General features: G+C 43.8%; 1 protein-coding gene across 2 annotated transcripts; it reads right to left on the bottom strand.

Annotated features, from left to right (window-relative positions):
* Positions 1-827: 827 nt before the first annotated feature.
* On the bottom strand, positions 828-16,215 carry DES (desmin). Of its 2 annotated transcripts, XM_077273131.1 has the most exons (10): positions 15,600-16,215; positions 8,284-8,344; positions 8,038-8,133; positions 7,787-7,948; positions 7,563-7,688; positions 7,122-7,342; positions 6,527-6,570; positions 6,334-6,416; positions 3,287-3,319; positions 828-2,311 (listed from the first exon to the last, which is right to left on the bottom strand). In XM_077273131.1, the coding sequence occupies exons 1-9, from the start codon at positions 16,130-16,132 to the stop codon at positions 3,314-3,316; spliced, it is 1,332 nt and encodes a 443-aa protein (XP_077129246.1). In that variant the 5' UTR covers positions 16,133-16,215; the 3' UTR covers positions 828-2,311; positions 3,287-3,313. The 2 variants fall into 2 exon arrangements, with proteins under 2 accessions (XP_077129246.1, XP_077129245.1); XM_077273130.1 differs by lacking the exon at positions 3,287-3,319 and having other exon boundaries at positions 15,600-16,214.
* Between the last annotated feature and the right edge of the window lie 244 nt (positions 16,216-16,459).

The raw sequence follows: 16,459 nt of genomic DNA, 5'->3' as shown, positions 1-16,459 counted from the left end.
GACAAGTCAACTGTCTTTAAAATATTATCTGACCTTCATTATCAGCTGTCATAATATGAATCTACAGAGCAAGATGAGGGCAAAGATTTCAGCTCTGAAGCCTGCAAAGTTGTGAATGCAGCTCTACGAGAGCAGGTTTTGAAGAGACAGGTGGATATACTGTACAGAAATAGTGTGCCACACATACAGATTTTACCTGCTACTTTCTGACCTTTGTGCACATTTACATGTGGATGCTAAATTAGTGGGGATCCTCTGCTGTCCTTGATCGGTTTGGGATCCTCAGCTTGACACAGGAGGCAGCATAGTGCAGAAACCTAATTTCCTGACCATGATGGGACCCTTGTAGAGTAGTGATGGTGGGGCAGGGTGCCCATGGGAGCCAGGATCTTGATAAAAGTCGCTGTTGTCATTGGCAGCCGCCCTCCCCTCCCTGGTCGCTGCATCCTCCGTGATCACAATCATTGAACCAGCAGACCATCATTATGGAATCAACTTTCATAAACCAAGAAGTGTCTGGCCATTTTTATGACTTTTGGGCCCCTTTTCACCCTCCTGTTTGGATGTTGGTCCACTAAATAGAAAAGGGAATGGGTCTTATCGTATCGGGCCCAATTTCTAAAAGGGCCCCACATCCGCTGCATACTCCGCCTCTATGGTGCATACACCCTTGCACTCCTTACTGTCTCCTCAGTCTATAACTTCTGGTTCCTTAATATTTCTATCTCCAAGTTCCAAAATGTTCGAACAGAAAACCTAGCTGGAGTTGCCCTTTAAACCAGTTCTCCATACTTCTCCAGAAGAAATAAGAGAGGCAGATACAGTGATAGGAAGCTTGATACATTTATTCATGTACACGATGTATAAGTATTGTGTGTGTCGTGCATGGAAACATGGCTACTTGCCCCCCAAAACAGCACCACCCATGTCCACAGGTTGTGTGTGGTATTGCAGCCGAGTGTTAATGTATTTCAATGCAGCTGATCTGCAGTACCTGGCACAACCTGATGACTAGTGTGGCATGGTTTCTGGCAGGAAGCAATAGTATTTTTCTAATTTCTTCCAAACTATTAAACGTGCCTTACTTTCAGACCACATTCAACTTCCATTTTCCTTAGCAGATCAAGATTTGCAGCGTCACTTGTAGTGAGACTACTACTCTCAGCAGACTGGGAATATGTCATTGATCTAGTGCAGTGATCTCCATCCTGTCGCCCCCCAGCTGATTTGTAACTACACCTCACAGCATGCTCTGATGGCCTGGCATGGTCAGAGTTGTAGTTTCTGCCCAGCTGGAGGGCCAGTGATGTAGAGCAGCAAATAAGAATAATAGATGTTCTCTTCCAACCACATTCACCATCTCTATTGGCTTCAGTGTTGCCAGTCACATTCATTATCCGGTTTATCTACTAGATACAGCGTTAGGACTACTGTACATTGTAATATATCTCATTTACTGTACATAGCTTTAAATGACCTGGCTTTGCATCTGTGCACTTGTAAATATTTTATTTTAGTCTGGAAATGAGGGTAAAATAAATAAAATTAAACGGCAGCAAGTATCATGGTGCAATACAGGTGACCAGCCACTAGGTGGAGCTATAAAGTATTATTTCCTAGAAGTGCATAGGTATAACTGAATGTTTTGAGGTCCAAATACTAAATCTGTAAGATCCCCCATTTTCCATGTGCCATTTGTAACACTTGATTCCTCTTGTAGCAAAAAGGCCTTTGTGCTGCCAGACACCAGGGCTGGCGCGCAACTGGCTGCTGCACCTCCGCCATGGGGCAAATTTGGTGCTATAATGTCTTTGGCTCGCGAGCTGTTGGGATACTACAAGTCTCAGCATGCCATAGTATTCTGCAGATTCCTGGGACTTGTAGTATCCCAACATCTGGAAGATTACAGTTTATTGATGAGGTCAAGTATAGTGGAGTCCATCACTGGGATTAGCGCAGACAGGATCATGGTGGTTGTGTTCCCCGGGAAATGACTGGGAATGCCGTGGTTTGTGAAAGTGTTGGTTACTTTATTTCTCTAGAAATGATGAGAAACCTCCATAAGGGCCATTTGTTCTCCAGGAGGGGGGGGAGAGGTGGCCTAAACACACCGGGGCCCCTGGCAGTCCATGGTTTGGGGGGAGAAGCAGTGACGTGTGGTGGAGATGTGTGGTGAGGATACAGCATGAGATGGCCTAGGTCCAGCAGGGTTTTGCTCAGGCTGTGCTCTGTGGTCTTTCCTGGGGGGTGTCCATCTTCATGTGTCCGCTCACAGGACCTCTTGATGCTGCTGGGAAGCCTCACTGACAATCTGCGGATGCAAATGGACATGTCAGTATTGCTGCAGGGAACATGGGAAGAAGAACCCAAATATGCTGTTAGGGGTCTCTAAGAAATTAGTGGGGTGTCCTAGTTCAGGTCCCCATCTATTAGACTCATCTAGAGTGTCTATTGTTTGAAAGGACCTGACAAGTCCTAGCATTACATACTGTAGACAGACTGGTAATTCCAATGATAACAGCTAGGTGGCGCTGCAGGAGATTTTCACTATTGGATTCAAGTTGAAACAACCATTACCACTGATCACTGGAGAGTTTATGAGTAGGACACCCTGTGATCATTTGATGGGATCCTAGTAACAAAAATGAATTGTTCGCAGCAGAAAATTCTGTGCAAGCACGATCCACATGAATTTTTCATTGTTTTTTTATTTTCCATACTTATTACATTAGCAGTAAACTTGTGCAAGTGCAAAATAGTGGCCAGTATGAGAAAAGATGAGGAAGCCTAGTCCTAGACAACAGTGGTCCAATGATGTCCAGTAGTGGGGGACATGCAGTATCAGACTGCGGTTACTTGGCACCAACCAGATGAAATTATTGTGGGATCATCCTCTATACAAAATCTATGCACCAGGGATCATAGCCTGGGCCCACTGAGTAGCCTACGGTGGGTCTGCCAAACGCTGGTGATATGTAATATCTCAATGGCCTGTGGAAAAACCCTGTTGCTGAGGATCATTCCTTAAATGCAGAAGTAAAGCATTATACTGCCACAGGCTTCATTGGACCACTGTCATCTACCGAGATTCTGACCAGGCAGCCATATAGGAGAAGTGCATGTGTGGAGGGTTAGGTATGGCGATGCACAATGATCTGCAATAGTACAGTACATACATTGTGGAAAGTGGTGAACAAAGTGCAGAATCGCTAATGAGTGACAATCGAAGCGTGATGTGGCCAAAAAAGTAGAGGCAAGAAGAGGAAAGTGCCCAAGTGTGACTTACCAGTGCTCCAGAGGAACCGTAAGGTGCTCAGTTCTGCTGGGGCAATGAGAAGTATGTGTGTGTATTACTAACGTCGCTACAGAGATAGTAGACCGATGATAGAAAGAACACTTTATTCTATATTCATACTAATTGCTTCTCTATTTCCATGCCTGATGAAGGACAAAATCTATACATTTATAAGGATAAGTGATGAGTGAATATGCTCGTTGCTCGGGTTTTCCCGAGCACGCTTGGGTGACCTCTGAGTATTTGTTGTTGCTCGGAGATATAGTTTTCATTGCCTCAGTTGCATGATTTACGGCTTACAGATAAGTTGAATACATGTGGGAATTCCCTAACAAACAGGCATTCCTCACATGTATTCAGGGTATCTGGAAGCCGTAAATCATGCAACTGAGGCGATGAAAACTATATCTCCGAGCAATAACAAATACTCGGAGGTCACCCGAGCAACGAGTATACTCACTCATTACTAATAAGGATCCATGCACATGGCAACATTACAAATCCATGTTGTACTATATCATCCTTAGTTATACTGTTCATTGAAGCCCCATATGTTGACACAGTTTCTAATGATGGGTGCCTAAGCATCTAGTATTAAGACATTTAAATTATCTTGTTATATGAATCCAATGTGTCATCTGTTTCTTTGAACCTGTTTGTAGGAGAGAAGGGCATTATGACCCCAAAACTTTTTAAACATTATACTGAATGTGGAAAGGGAACATCTACAATCTGAACAAAGGGCTATAGAGCAAATTATAGTTGGGGTTCATCATGAGCCCATTACGGTCCCATTGGTATTGTCTTAGCCCCATTAGCAGCACCAGTGTAATGAATATAAATTTTATGAGGGTCAGTGAATACGACCACATTACACATCCATATTGTACAGCACTTCTCTATATGTTCTTATTCTAATACATGAAGACACCATATGATGGTTGACAAAGTGTCTAAGAGTGTGTGCCATTGTGCCTATATATTACCTAAATATGAGAGAGCACAATATACAAATCATCTAGCTAAGTGAGGTGAGTCCACAGCACTTGAGAACAGACTGTGTCACCTGTTTCTTTCCCTTTTTGTAGGACAGGAAGGCATAATAACTTTCAGCTTTTTTGCTAATACTACAGTGGCTAGAGAAGGAGAGTCTACAAATTAAGAAAGCAGTAAGGAGCAAACTAGAGTCTGCGCTTACAATGACCCCATGGCGGTCCCCATAAGGTTATAATAGAATCCATAGCAGTCCGTGTGCGATATTTGAGCTTTTACTTTGTGCCATTTCCATATGATGTAATGTGGCAGGCTGACTCTTTTCGAGGCGAATGTACATTGCATATTTCATCCCCCTGTTGTAAATGTCTATCTCTTACTGGAGTTCAGCTGTTGTGCCTTTACTTTTAGAAACTCTTTGGGAGCAGCTGTTGTATTCTCTCCATGTCAGAGACCGTTGTGGTGGAGTGTTTGAAGCCCTTTCCGTGCGTCCCCATGTAAATTCAGCAGTGACTATAAAAAGCAGGATGAGACCATGTAACTGAGCCGACGTGAGTGACTCAACAGAAGGTCCAGCTTTAGACCATAGCAAATAATTGTGGATTCAAACCTGACAACTTTTTTCAGTGAAAAATTTAGAGAAGGGGTACAGAAAGTAACAAATAGGGCACAATATATGGTTTTTAGTCATGGGACAATGTTTCTTCTGAAAAAAAAATGCTGAAAAACACACCTAGTGTGAAATGAACCCTAAAGGGTCTGTCTTTGCTGCTTTCAAGTGCTATCAATGGATTATAACTAATGAAAGATCCAGATATTTTCCACCGTTCATGCTCAGGCATGTTTTCAGTACTTTTTCAATATTTTTCTTGCTAGGTTATGTAAATAATGTTTACCTCTTTTTTTCATGATATACAGTGCCTGAGTTTTATGTCAGAAAAACTTGTATATGTAAAGAAAAAATAAAGGAAACTTCTTTAATTCTTACATAATCTTACATTTTGGTCCAGTACTGCATAAAACCAATCAGGTCACAGCTCTGATTTAAAAGGACGTTTCCCTGCCATATATATAATAAATCTCCCCATTAAAGAGCAGTTTTTTGGGGAGTGGTCACCGTAGGTCAGTCTTACTCTACCATCCGATCATATTTCTTGTGATGCTTTCTGAAAGTTTCCAGGTACCATCAATCTGATCTTCCCGATGGGAATAATAATTCAGATACAGTGTATCAATCACAAAGCTACTTTCATGAATATGGTTTCTAGATCGCAGGCACGCCACTCCCATTCCATTCCTTCCTTTGCTGACACCGAGACATTGCGTCCAAGCAGCAGGAATTACAGATGCATTTGCTGACAAGTTTCCAAAAGTAGTTTGGGATAAAAAGTGAACGCTAGAGATAAAATTCTATAAATTATGTGTGAAGAGCTGCTGGGGGAAATCAGGGAGATTTACAGTGAAACATTCTGTAAGGGGAGAGCCTGGCATTTCTTCAGGGGGCAATTTTCTAGGCACACGTTGTGTGATACGAGCAGAGTAGATTTCTTATTACATAACACAGAAGGAGTGTTGCAGTCACACATTGTATGAGGAGAGAGTTTTTGCATTTCTTAGGATGATGGGAGCAGTTTTATAGTCATTCATATGAGATGGGGAAGTTTGTGGTTATGAAGGAGTGATAGCGGCAGCTTTTGGGTATGATAGGGGACATGATAGTGGTTATTTTCTAGTGTTACATTGTTGTGTTCTCATATGGGATTACTGGGCAGCACGGTGGCTCAGTGGTTAGCACACGTTGGCTCAGTGGTTAGTACTGTTGCTTTGCAGCCCTGGGGTCCTGGGTTCAAATCCCACCAAGGACAACATCTGTAAGGAGTTTGTCTGTTCGTGTTTGCGGGGGTTTCCTCTGGGTTCTCTAGTTTCCTCCTACACTCTAAAAACATAGTGATAGGGAAGATTGTGAGCCCCAATGGGGACAGTGATGATAATGCCTGTAAAGTGCTGTGGGATAGTTATCTCTGCCCATGTCATCGCATTCTCACCTCTCCGTCTCGTGTCTCAATAGTTTTGATCATGACCGTTTTCTTGGTGTGGACTTCAGATGATCTCTGCTCTGGGCTTGTCTCTGCCAACAAAAATAGGCAAGGTCACTAATGAAAATCACTGGACGGAGACACCAATTAATTCTTCCATTCAGACAGATATTAATCCTGAGACATTATACGTAAGCCTCACCTCTGAAGCTCAGCGCTGAATACGTCTGGATGGGGAGAGTGATCCTAAAATACCAAAATATTACCCAGTCATTAAAAAACATAGCTTGAAACCAGGGATTAATCGTTCTTCATCACATTATTAATCATCTACAATATTGAAAAATCTAAAATATATCAGATATTCAGCCCTTAGTATTAATCAATCTTCTGCAATTTGATTGCTTTATTAGTGGTCTTTGGAATAAATACTCTTTAAATTTGATATAATTCATTTGCATTAAGTTTTGCAGATAAAGTAGGACAGTATTATAGTAGACAATATTAGGTGCGTAAAAATATTTACACCCTATAAAAGATGAAGATGAATGTAAGACTAAGGGCAGGGAACTTACATTAGCAGCACCACTCCAGTGCTGAACTAAAGAAAATGCTGGAGTGGTGCTTTTAATGGTCCCCGAGTATGGAGATTGTCTCAGCCATGAAGTTCTCCAGATTTTGTCAAACAAGAAAAAATGGGAAAAAAATGTCTTCAAATATCTACGGAGATTGTGTGTTTGTTTCTTTGGATAAGTAGATACATTTGTCATTATTATTGGTGCCTCTGGCCTCCTCACCTGCTCTCCTCTCCTTCCAGCAGTTTGCGGTATGTGGCAATCTCAACGTCCAATGCCATCTTGACGTTCAGCAGATCCTGATACTCGCGGAGGTGTCTTGCCATTTCATCTTTCAGGTTACGGATTTCTTCCTCTAGCCGGCTAATGCTATCTTGGTATCCAGCCGCTTCTCCGGCAAATCTTTCCTCCAAGTCTCGCATCTGGCGCATCAGGGAATCATTCTAAAAGAAAAACATTAAGAGTCACAAGGCATGAGATGATTGGCCAAGTTCCTGCGAAGGTCAGATGACAACCCACCACGACAAGTTTACAGGAACGTTATTACAAATTCTATAGGTCACGTAAGGAAGAAGTGACATCTTGTAGGCATCATCATCTTTTCAAGAACCAAGGTTTGTAAATAATTTGTTGCAAGTTTTGATACTTTAGTCCGATACTTACAGTTCCCTTGAGGGCATCAATCTCGCAGGTGTAGGACTGGATCTGGTGACGGTATTCCATCAGCTCCTGTTTAGACTGGCGGAGAGCATCATTGTTCTTCTGTGCAGCCTGGTTGAGGTCAGAAACCTGAAGGAAAAAGATATCAATAGTGAGACTTCAACCAATGTTTTTGACTGCATGAACAAACCTAGAACATGACTTTATGGACCAAGTGTGGACATTACTTTGGACTTGTACCATTCTTCAGCTTCTGAAACATTCTTTGCAGCAATGTTCTCATACTGAGTCCGGATGTCTCTTAGCGCTGCAGTCAAGTCTGGTTTGGACACGTCCATCTCTACCTGCACCTGCTGCTCTTGTAGTTGTGCCTGCAGCTCCCGAAGTTCCTGAGAAGATACAGTGGAGCCTTCTTAATGACTAAGGCTGGCGAAAGAACGATCTTGGTGTCATGGAGTCCACCTCATGATATGCTTACCTCCTCGTGAATCTTCTTGAGGAAAGCAATCTCTTCATGCAGAGATTCGATCCTCCTCTCCAGGTCGATCCTGGCCAGGGTGGCAGCATCAACATCCTAAATAAGTAGAAGAAAAAAAAAAGTATGAAGTTGGTAGGACAGAAATGAAGAAAATGGCGGTTTACAGAAGTAGAGGGATTAGAGGTAGAGAAGTGAATTATCTAAGGTCACACAGAAAAGATCGGAGGGTTAATCACCGGTACTTACAGATCTGAAGGCGGACAGGTTATTTTCGGCATCTTCCTTAAGCTGGATCTCCTCTTGCAGCCTGAAAAACACAGATCAGAAAGAACCGGTTACTAGGATAATAAATCTTATTCTTCATACTAGGATCTGTGTAACAAAAGCAAAAGATCACGGAACAAATCCATTCAGTAGATAGATATGAGATAGAACTTGGCTGCTTCCATCAGTGCCATAGACTTTGAAGACAAAAGGTCGATTCTGAACTGTTGCTCCATTCAATCTACTCTCCACAGTCATTCGACTGGGGGGGAGTGGGGTTCCTAATCTGACATTCAGTGTAGGTCACCCTGGTGGGACCCCGACTGATCTTACATTTATCACTTATCTAGAGGATAGTGTACAGTGGCATGTAAAAGTTTGGGCACCCCTGGTCAAAATTACCGTTATTGTGAACAGTTAAGAAAGCTGAAAATGAAATTTATCTAAAAAAAAAAAGCCTAAATTTAAAGATGACATATTTCCTTTGTATTTTAGCTAAAAAAAAAAAAAAAAAAGAAATATGTTGACTTTTTTTCTTTTCATTTAAAAAATTACAAATAGGAAAATGGGCCGATACTAAAGTTTGGGCACCCTGGGAGGTTTGTGCGCTCAGATAACTTTGACCAAGGTTTCAGACCTTAACTAGCCTGTTAGCGTTATAAATTGTTCACTATCATCATTAGGAAAGGCCGGATGGTGCAAATTTCCCAGCTATATAAACACCCAGCCTCCTCTAACCTTGTGCCAAAAAAACAGCAGCCGTGAGTTCTTCTAAGCAGCTGCCGAGCACTCTGAAAATGAAAATGGTGGAGGCCCACAAAGCAGGAGAAGGCTGTGAGAAGATAGCGGAGCGTTTTCAAGTTGCCCTTTCCTCAGTTTGAAATGTAATTAATAAATGGCCGGTACCAGAAACAGTGGAGGTCAAGATAAGGTCTGGAAGACCAAGCAAACTTTCAGTGAGAGCTGCTCGTGGGATTGCTAGAGAGGCAAAACAGAACCCCCGCTTGACTGCAAAAGACCTTCAGAAAGATCTAGCAGACTCTAGAGTTGACCAGGGGAACACAAACTTTTACATAGTCCTATGTAACTGTGATGTAATATTTAGCATTGATCCTGGGGTGAGGAAGCTGGTAATATGACGAATGGGCCAAATACATACAGTGGGGCAAAAAAGTATTTAGTCAGTCAGCAATAGTGCAAGTTCCACCACCTAAAAAGATGAGAGGCGTCTGTAATTTACATCATAGGTAGACCTCAACTATGGGAGACAAACTGAGAAAAAAAAATCCAGAAAATCACATTGTCTGTTTTTTTATCATTTTATTTGCATATTATGGTGGAAAATAAGTATTTGGTCAGAAACAAACAATCAAGATTTCTGGCTCTCACAGACCTGTAACTTCTTCTTTAAGAGTCTCCTCTTTCCTCCACTCATTACCTGTAGTAATGGCACCTGTTTAAACTTGTTATCAGTATAAAAAGACACCTGTGCACACCCTCAAACAGTCTGACTCCAAACTCCACTATGGTGAAGACCAAAGAGCTGTCAAAGGACACCAGAAACAAAATTGTAGCCCTGCACCAGGCTGGGAAGACTGAATCTGCAATAGCCAACCAGCTTGGAGTGAAGAAATCAACAGTGGGAGCAATAATTAGAAAATGGAAGACATTCAAGACCACTGATAATCTCCCTCGATCTGGGGCTCCACGCAAAATCCCACCCCGTGGGGTCAGAATGATCACAAGAACGGTGAGCAAAAATCCCAGAACCACGCGGGGGGACCTAGTGAATGAACTTCAGAGAGCTGGGACCAATGTAACAAGGCCTACCATAAGTAACACACTACGCCACCATGGACTCAGATCCTGCAGTGCCAGACGTGTCCCACTGCTTAAGCCAGTACATGTCCGGGCCCGTCTGAAGTTTGCTAGAGAGCATTTGGATGATCCAGAGGAGTTTTGAGAGAATGTCCTATGGTCTGATGAAACCAAACTGGAACTGTTTGGTAGAAACACAACTTGTCGTGTTTGGAGGAAAAAGAATACTGAGTTGCATCCATCAAACACCATACCTACTGTAAAGCATGGTGGTGGAAACATCATGCTTTGGGGCTGTTTCTCTGCAAAGGGGCCAGGACGACTGATCCGGGTACATGAAAGAATGAATGGGGCCATGTATCGTGAGATTTTGAGTGCAAACCTCCTTCCATCAGCAAGGGCATTGAAGATGAAACGTGGCTGGGTCTTTCAACATGACAATGATCCAAAGCACACCGCCAGGGCAACGAAGGAGTGGCTTTGTAAGAAGCATTTCAAGGTCCTGGAGTGGCCTAGCCAGACTCCAGATCTCAACCCTATAGAAAACCTTTGGAGGGAGTTGAAAGTCCGTGTTGCCAAGCGAAAAGCCAAAAACATCACTGCTCTAGAGGAGATCTGCATGGAGGAATGGGCCAACATACCAACAACAGTGTGTGGCAACCTTGTGAAGACTTACAGAAAACATTTGACCTCTGTCATTGCCAACAAAGGATATATTACAAAGTATTGAGATGAAATTTTGTTTCTGACCAAATACTTATTTTCCACCATAATATGCAAATAAAATGATAAAAAAACAGACAATGTGATTTTCTGGATTTTTTTTTCTCAGTTTGTCTCCAATAGTTGAGGTCTACCTATGATGTAAATTACAGACGCCTCTCATCTTTTTAAGTGGTGGAACTTGCACTATTGCTGACTGACTAAATACTTTTTTGCCCCACTGTATATAGATACATATACATACATAGATAGATATTTTAGATGGATGCCCACACCTCCTCTCCTATTAAGGCCATTGCAGCCACTACCCCCCTTATTTTAGGAATGGCTATGAGCTCATGTGCCACAGCTCGTTGTATACTTCATCTGATCTAGGGAGCACACCCAGACACCCAGACGCTTCCACTGTCTGCTCTTCTTCATCCTGACATCAGTGACCTGTGTCTGCTCTCTGCATAATGGGAAGGACATGCTCTTATCCTCTGCAGAGCTTTAAAGAGACGTTTAAATTCACCAGCATTATATGAGGTGGTTATCCGCATCATATCAATGTATCCGCAGGATCTCAGCACTGGAAATAAGGGTATTGGTTATGGTGAAAAGATTTTACTAGACTACTATCAGAAGCTCTCTAGTTTGGAGTGGCTGATAACAGGGAACAATAGGTTGTAGCGTGACGCTTTTTCAAACTTAAAGGGAACCAGTCAGCGATATATCGGCAGAAGTAGTACAGACTGGGCAATGTGCGACAATTGCAATGAATCCTCGTCTGCTCCTAAATTGAGGCAAAATTCATCTTTTACTAATATGCAAATTAGACTGCAAGTGCATCGGAGAGGCATATTGATGCACTTGCAGCACATGGCTTCTCTTCACTTTCCTCCACCGCTTGCCGTGTGCTGCCTAAATCCTTAGCCTCCTTCTGTGCTTGCACCAATTAAAAGAAGAGCAATATTTCTCCAGAAGTGATGTCAGGCAGCAATCATCAATGTAGTGCATCATTCCAAAAGTTAATTGTAAGAAAATAGCGGCACTCACCAGTTGGCTGATCCACAATGTTTAATCCATGTGCAGGTTAATACAAACACATCTTGGAAAGTGCAGAGGGTGCGGGGAGTGCAGAGGGACGACGGCCGTTTCGTGCGATTAGCACTTCTACGGGTCCAAGATGTGTTTGTATTAACCTGCACATGGATTAAACATTGTGGATCAGCCAACTGGTGAGTGCCGCTATTTTCTTACAATTAACTTTTGGAATGATGCACTGCAATTCTTGAATACATAGCTGAGCACCATAAACCCAGTTGTTCCACGCCGACTGCACCCGCATGGAGAGATGTGATTGAAAGTCTGCGTGCTGTGATTCATGTGGTCCTAGTGCCATTCCTTTTCTGAAGATTATAATCATCAATGTAGCACTGGAGGAAGTCATGGGCGGCAAGTGCACTGAAATACCTGCTGTGCACTTGCAGTCTAAATAGTTTTTTTTTTTGCCATAATGGAGTAACAGATTTTGACAGGCATCGTTGTATTTGTCGCACTATCCTGCATTACCTCTGACTATGCTGCTCTTTAATAGAAACATTTCTTTTTTCAGTCCCCTGTAGGGGAAAATCCTTTGTATAAAGTACTGGTAGATTTGCTAATCAGGTCTCTAGCAAAGTTTGGTGGAAATTTTGTTAATTGCAGCCATATTGAGGGTCGCCTCGCTCTGAAGGATCCAGATGAACAGAAAAATAGAATTTTTACCGACTTGATAGAAAACCTTGACTGAAGGACAGATTTATTATGCAGAGTGTTGAGGGGAAATTTAAAGTTTAGATAATTTCCAGCAAGTTTTGCAAATGTAGATTTTAATGGCAAATTGAAAAACGTTTTCAAAGAAGAATGACCAGTGATTAGTTATTTGCTCCAAACCCCCCATAATCAGATGCGATCGTGGCCGCCGCTGGCCATGTGATTTTCTTACAATGGCTTCTATCATATTACATCAGGCCACAAATAAACACTGGACTCCACCAGATTGAGAGCCCGACTTTGCCAGCTCCGGCGCATAGAGGAAAAAATGGCAAACATTTATTAAACTATGTGTGTTGTGTTTTTTTTTCAAACATTCTGCCAATTAAAGGTCATAATGGCTGAATATATGTCACCCTGCCCTTTCACTGGGACAGGAGTATAATATGGGTGACCTTGGGGTGTCTCATGAAATACAGCACCGGGCCAGATCACGCAGCTGTCCTTGGGATGACACATGGTGGCATTTAATGCATAGCCATTGTCAATGTGTCATGCCTGACCCTACAGCGGTAAATCTGTTCGATGTAGCAGAGCTCAGTCTGTCATGTGTTCTGTGATCTTTAGTGGGTTCCCCATTTGTGGCCACCATTGGACCCCAATGAGCGCGGTGCTTGGAGGAGTCCTGCAGACCTTGTCTTACGGGTCAGAATTCCCAACCATTGTGCGGTACTATAACATATATTTACAGGGTGGAAAATAATTGTAAGACTTTGGAGCCGTTCCCCGCCGGACAATTTTGCTAGGTAAAACATTTGGTTCATGTCTGGCGGCCATACTTGTTATATTAGTGACATGTACGAGCATTTATCCTGCATTTTGCTGCAGTCCATGTACATTTAGCATCTATAGTAGGAGTGGGTGGCTGCCCGATATCTCCTGCACCCCTTACCCATGAAAAAGGGGCACAGCTGGTGGGGTCTGTACACATTAGATCACGGCGGACAACTTTTGGATATAATTTAGATATTCCTGTAACTCCCATAGAACTCAATGGAGAGAATCTGAAACGTGCACCATTCAGTGTCTTCCTGCATGCTGCCCCTTTTGCACCTTCACTACCTAAAAATGGGGGCACGGGACATAGAAAGGAATGTAATAAAACTCGTCATGATGCAGCAGAATTTTAAAGGATTAATTTAGATGAAGTCAGGTGATCTCTCAAGGCCAATCAGAGAGGAATCAAGCTACTCAACACATAACATAGGCTTCCTATTGGCCGTTCTTTCTCATGCTTTACACTGCAGCGCTGATTATTCAAATTGACTATTTACATTTGCTTAAAATAATCAACTAATCAGATAAGCTCTGAAATAATTGCACTGATCTATGAATTGTATCGTTATACTCCTATACATTCTGGAATGGCCGAATCATGGGAGAAATCACAATGTGAAATTATCGCTCTGTCAGAGCCTCAAATGAAGAACACGACGAGGAAGTCAGTGACACCGATATCTGTATCCCCTGCCGCATTCCTGGAAGGGTGAGGGCCTTATATGGTGACTACAGAGATATGGACCACAGGCGAGGGGGGCGAAGAGCTGGGGAGGGGGGCGAGGAGGGCGAGGAGCCGGCGAGCTGGCAAGGGGGTGAGGAGCGGGCGAGGGGGCGAGGAGCTGGCGAGGGAGCGAGGAGGGCGAGGAGCCGGCAAGGAGGCGAAGAGCTGGCAAGGGGGTGAGGAGCGGGCGAGGGGGCGAGGAGCCGGCGCTGCAGAGATTCATGGACAGTTGGGGTTAAAATAGCACTGGTGGCGTCTGTGACAGCGAACAGGTAACATTAACCCTTTACCGTCATAATACAAATAGAAAAGACTAAATGCGAATGTGCTGTTGGGTATTTCTGTAGGGAGATATAGCAGAGGTCAGTTTGTCACTTCTACCTGATCATCAAAGATGAAGAAGAAGTAAAAGATTCGACTTATATCGGGTCATGATCACCTCCATTCTGCTGCATCTTAAATTTTAAGTTCAGATTTTTTCTTTATTTACTTTTTTTGCACTATCAAGTTATTAATGTACCATAAATACAAATTACGTCGCAGGCGTAGAGTCGACCACCTCTTGCATCCATCCACGCATTTATACATCACCACAACCCGTCCATCCACTCATCCATCTATTCATCCATCCATCCGCCCATCAATGCATCCACCCATCTATCCATCCATCCATCCATCCATCCATCCGCCTATCCATTAATCCACCCATCCATTCACTCACCCATCTATCCATCTGCCTATCCATCAATCCATTCATCCATCCATTCATCCATCCATCCATCTGCACATCCATCAATCCACCCATCCATTCACCCACCATCCATTCTCCCATCCATCAATCCACCCATCCATTCACCCACCCACCCATCTATCCATCCATCCATCCATCCATCTGTCTATCGATTAATCCACCCATCCATTCACCCACCATCCATCAATCCACCCATCCATCCATTCACTCACCCATCTATCCATCCGCCTATCCATCAATCCATCCATCCATCCATCTGCCCATCCATCAATCCACCCATCCATTCACCCACCCTTCCATTCACCCACCCATCCATCTGCCCATCCATTAATCCACCCATCCATTCACCCATCCATCTGCCCATCCATCAATCCACCCATCCATTCACCTACCCTTCCATTCTCCCATCCATCAATCCACCCATCCATTCACCCACCCATCCATCCATCCATCTGCCCATCCATCAATCCACCCATCCATTCACCCACCCATCCATTCATCCGCCCATCCATCCATCCATCCATCCATCTATCTATCCATCCGCCTATCCATCAATCCATTCATCCATCCAGCCATCTGCCCATCCATCAATCCACCCATCCATTCACCTACCCTTCCATTCTCCCATCCATCAATCCGCCCATCCATCCATCCATCCATCCATCTATCTCTTATATTGAGTCTTTCCTCCTGACATCAGTCACTCACCTCTGTTTTAGTTTCTGCAGGTCATCTGCTAGGTTGTCCCTCTCCACCTCCACCCGCGACCTCTGGCCAGTAATGATGTCCACCTGGCGCCTCAGCTCCCTCATCTCCTCCTCGTACAGCTCGCTGATTCTTGTTGGCTCCTTTCCTTTCAGCCGGTTGACTTCAGCCACAAGGATGGCGTTCTGCTGCTCCAGGTAGCGCACCTTCTCAATGTAATTGGCAAACCTGTCGTTCAGTTCCTGCAGCTCCACCTTCTCATTGGTTCGGGTTTGGAGGAACTCCTGGTTCATCGCATCTGCCAAGCTGAAATCCAGGACGTCATAGCTTGCTCTTACTGGGGCGAGCCTTGTGGACTTGAAACTGGAGAGACTTGGGACTGCGGAGGAACGGGACACCTGGTAGACTCTGGAGGAGAGGGAGCTGGCGGATCCCGCTTTAGATCCAAAGGAGGCTCTGGAGAATGATGGCGAGGCACCGCCAAAGGTGCGGCGGTAGGAAGACACCCGTTGACTGGAGGAGTATGACTGGCTCATGGTGGTGGTTGGCGTGCAGTTATTTCGATGAGATGAGCCAAGAGGTCGGGCTCTGAATGGAAGTGAGGTAAATGTTGAAGACCGAAAGTTCAGATCTATTTGTACTGTAGGTCCCTGACCAGTGTCATGAGACGCCTCCTCTCCCTCTCCAGTGCTCCCACCTCTTCCCCTAACACCCCACCCCCTTATTCCATCCCACACCGCAAGTAAGGATCATGTCTGATTGTTTTATGAACAGCTGCAATGCCTTCCCAGGCCCCTGACAAGGAAAGGGCGACTCGGAATCAGAGAAGTGGAAACAGCTGATGTCCCCATAAAATAATTTTT

The sequence above is a fragment of the Ranitomeya variabilis genome, chromosome 7, assembly GCF_051348905.1.
Source record: "Ranitomeya variabilis isolate aRanVar5 chromosome 7, aRanVar5.hap1, whole genome shotgun sequence".
Classification (NCBI taxonomy): domain Eukaryota; kingdom Metazoa; phylum Chordata; class Amphibia; order Anura; family Dendrobatidae; genus Ranitomeya; species Ranitomeya variabilis.
Note: the sequence above shows the minus strand (reverse complement) of the source record. Positions and strands in the feature narration are given on the sequence as shown.

Bases quoted from the DNA above. Each gene is read 5' to 3' on its own strand.
- DES (XM_077273130.1), bottom strand. From the start codon at position 16,132: ATGAGCCAGTCATACTCCTCCAGTCAACGGGTGTCTTCCTACCGCCGC. The intron at 7,689-7,786 runs GTAATGTCCACA...TTTTTCCTTCAG, and splicing joins AAGAATGGTACAAGTCCAAA to GTTTCTGACCTCAACCAGGC. The intron at 7,343-7,562 runs GTAAGTATCGGA...TTTTTCTTTTAG, and splicing joins TTGATGCCCTCAAGGGAACT to AATGATTCCCTGATGCGCCA.